At 37.4% G+C, this 1,043-nt stretch overlaps 1 protein-coding gene across 1 annotated transcript; it reads right to left on the reverse strand.

The window, feature by feature from the left end:
- Positions 1-281: 281 nt before the first annotated feature.
- LOC105564436 lies at positions 282-812 on the reverse strand. Its single transcript, XM_012016797.1, has one exon. It carries the CDS (start codon positions 810-812, stop codon positions 282-284), a length of 531 nt encoding a protein of 176 aa, XP_011872187.1.
- Positions 813-1,043: the final 231 nt, after the last annotated feature.

The following is a 1,043-nucleotide window of genomic DNA, read 5'->3' on the forward strand; positions in this document are numbered from 1 at the left end:
TAGAGACTTAAGAGGTTGAAAGAGAAAATACAAATGAAAACTTACAGAAAGTATGTCGTGGCGCATGATAAAATTATAAGAGAAAATTTAGAACTAAAATCACTCATCACGTCAACCACCACGGTCTGATCGTATAAAAGTCTAAAGAGGAACTGCCAAGATAAAGTCAAGTGGGAACAATAGTTATTAACCGATGTATCGTCAAAATATAAGATACCCGTGGGAGGGGGGGGGGAAGGGGGAGAATGACGAATAACAAAACAGGCAAATAAATAAATAAATCAGGTGATGCGAACGATTTTATCGTAGATGGGATTGAGGTTGTCGGTATCTTGTTGGAGATTTATTGTGTTGTGGGATTTTTTGATGAAAAACATCTCGGCAATTTCTCTCTTACGATGATGAGATTCTTTATGTAGGATGGTAGGGTTGTGCCAATCAAATTCATGGCCTAGAAGAGTCCGATGTTTACTGACCACAGAGTGGTTGCTTGTCGGTTTTTTGATGTCATTACAATGTTCTTTTATCCTTGTTTCGATGTGTCTTTTTGTCTGGCCGATATAAGAAGCGTCGCAGTTAATACAATTTATTTTATATACGAGCTCGGTCTGTTTTGAGTCAACTATTCTGTCCTTCCCCTTTCTGACGATTACATTTAATTTCTTAAGTACCGAGAACCGGGTGTGTATGTCATGTTTTTTCAAAATTTGGCTGATGTCACTGACACCACTAATATAAGGTATGGTGACAGAATTCGTGTAGTCGTTGCACTCGGTGGGTTGGACTATTATATCAGAATTAGCAACGTGCATGAGATGTTTTAGCCTCTTATGGATATGCTTGTCAATGAAAGGGGAAGGATACGAATTATTCAAGAGTATGTTTTTAACTATGTCGATATTAGAGTCGTGAAAGCGTTGGTCAGCGAGTAAAATAGCGTGGTATCTTTTTAAATTACAATAAATGTATTTTTAATGTTTAATTGCAATACTAACACAATGTACCACCCAGGTGTCCGCGCTATTAAAAAAAAAGGTGTCGAA

The sequence above is a fragment of the Vollenhovia emeryi genome, unplaced genomic scaffold (assembly GCF_000949405.1).
Source record: "Vollenhovia emeryi isolate VEMERY1.0 unplaced genomic scaffold, V.emery_V1.0 DF943990.1, whole genome shotgun sequence".
In the NCBI taxonomy this organism is placed as follows: Eukaryota; Metazoa; Arthropoda; class Insecta; order Hymenoptera; family Formicidae; genus Vollenhovia; species Vollenhovia emeryi.

What these genes read in the sequence shown, in the direction of transcription:
- LOC105564436 (XM_012016797.1), bottom strand. Translation starts at nt 812, where the DNA reads ATGCACGTTGCTAATTCTGATATAATAGTCCAACCCACCGAGTGCAAC.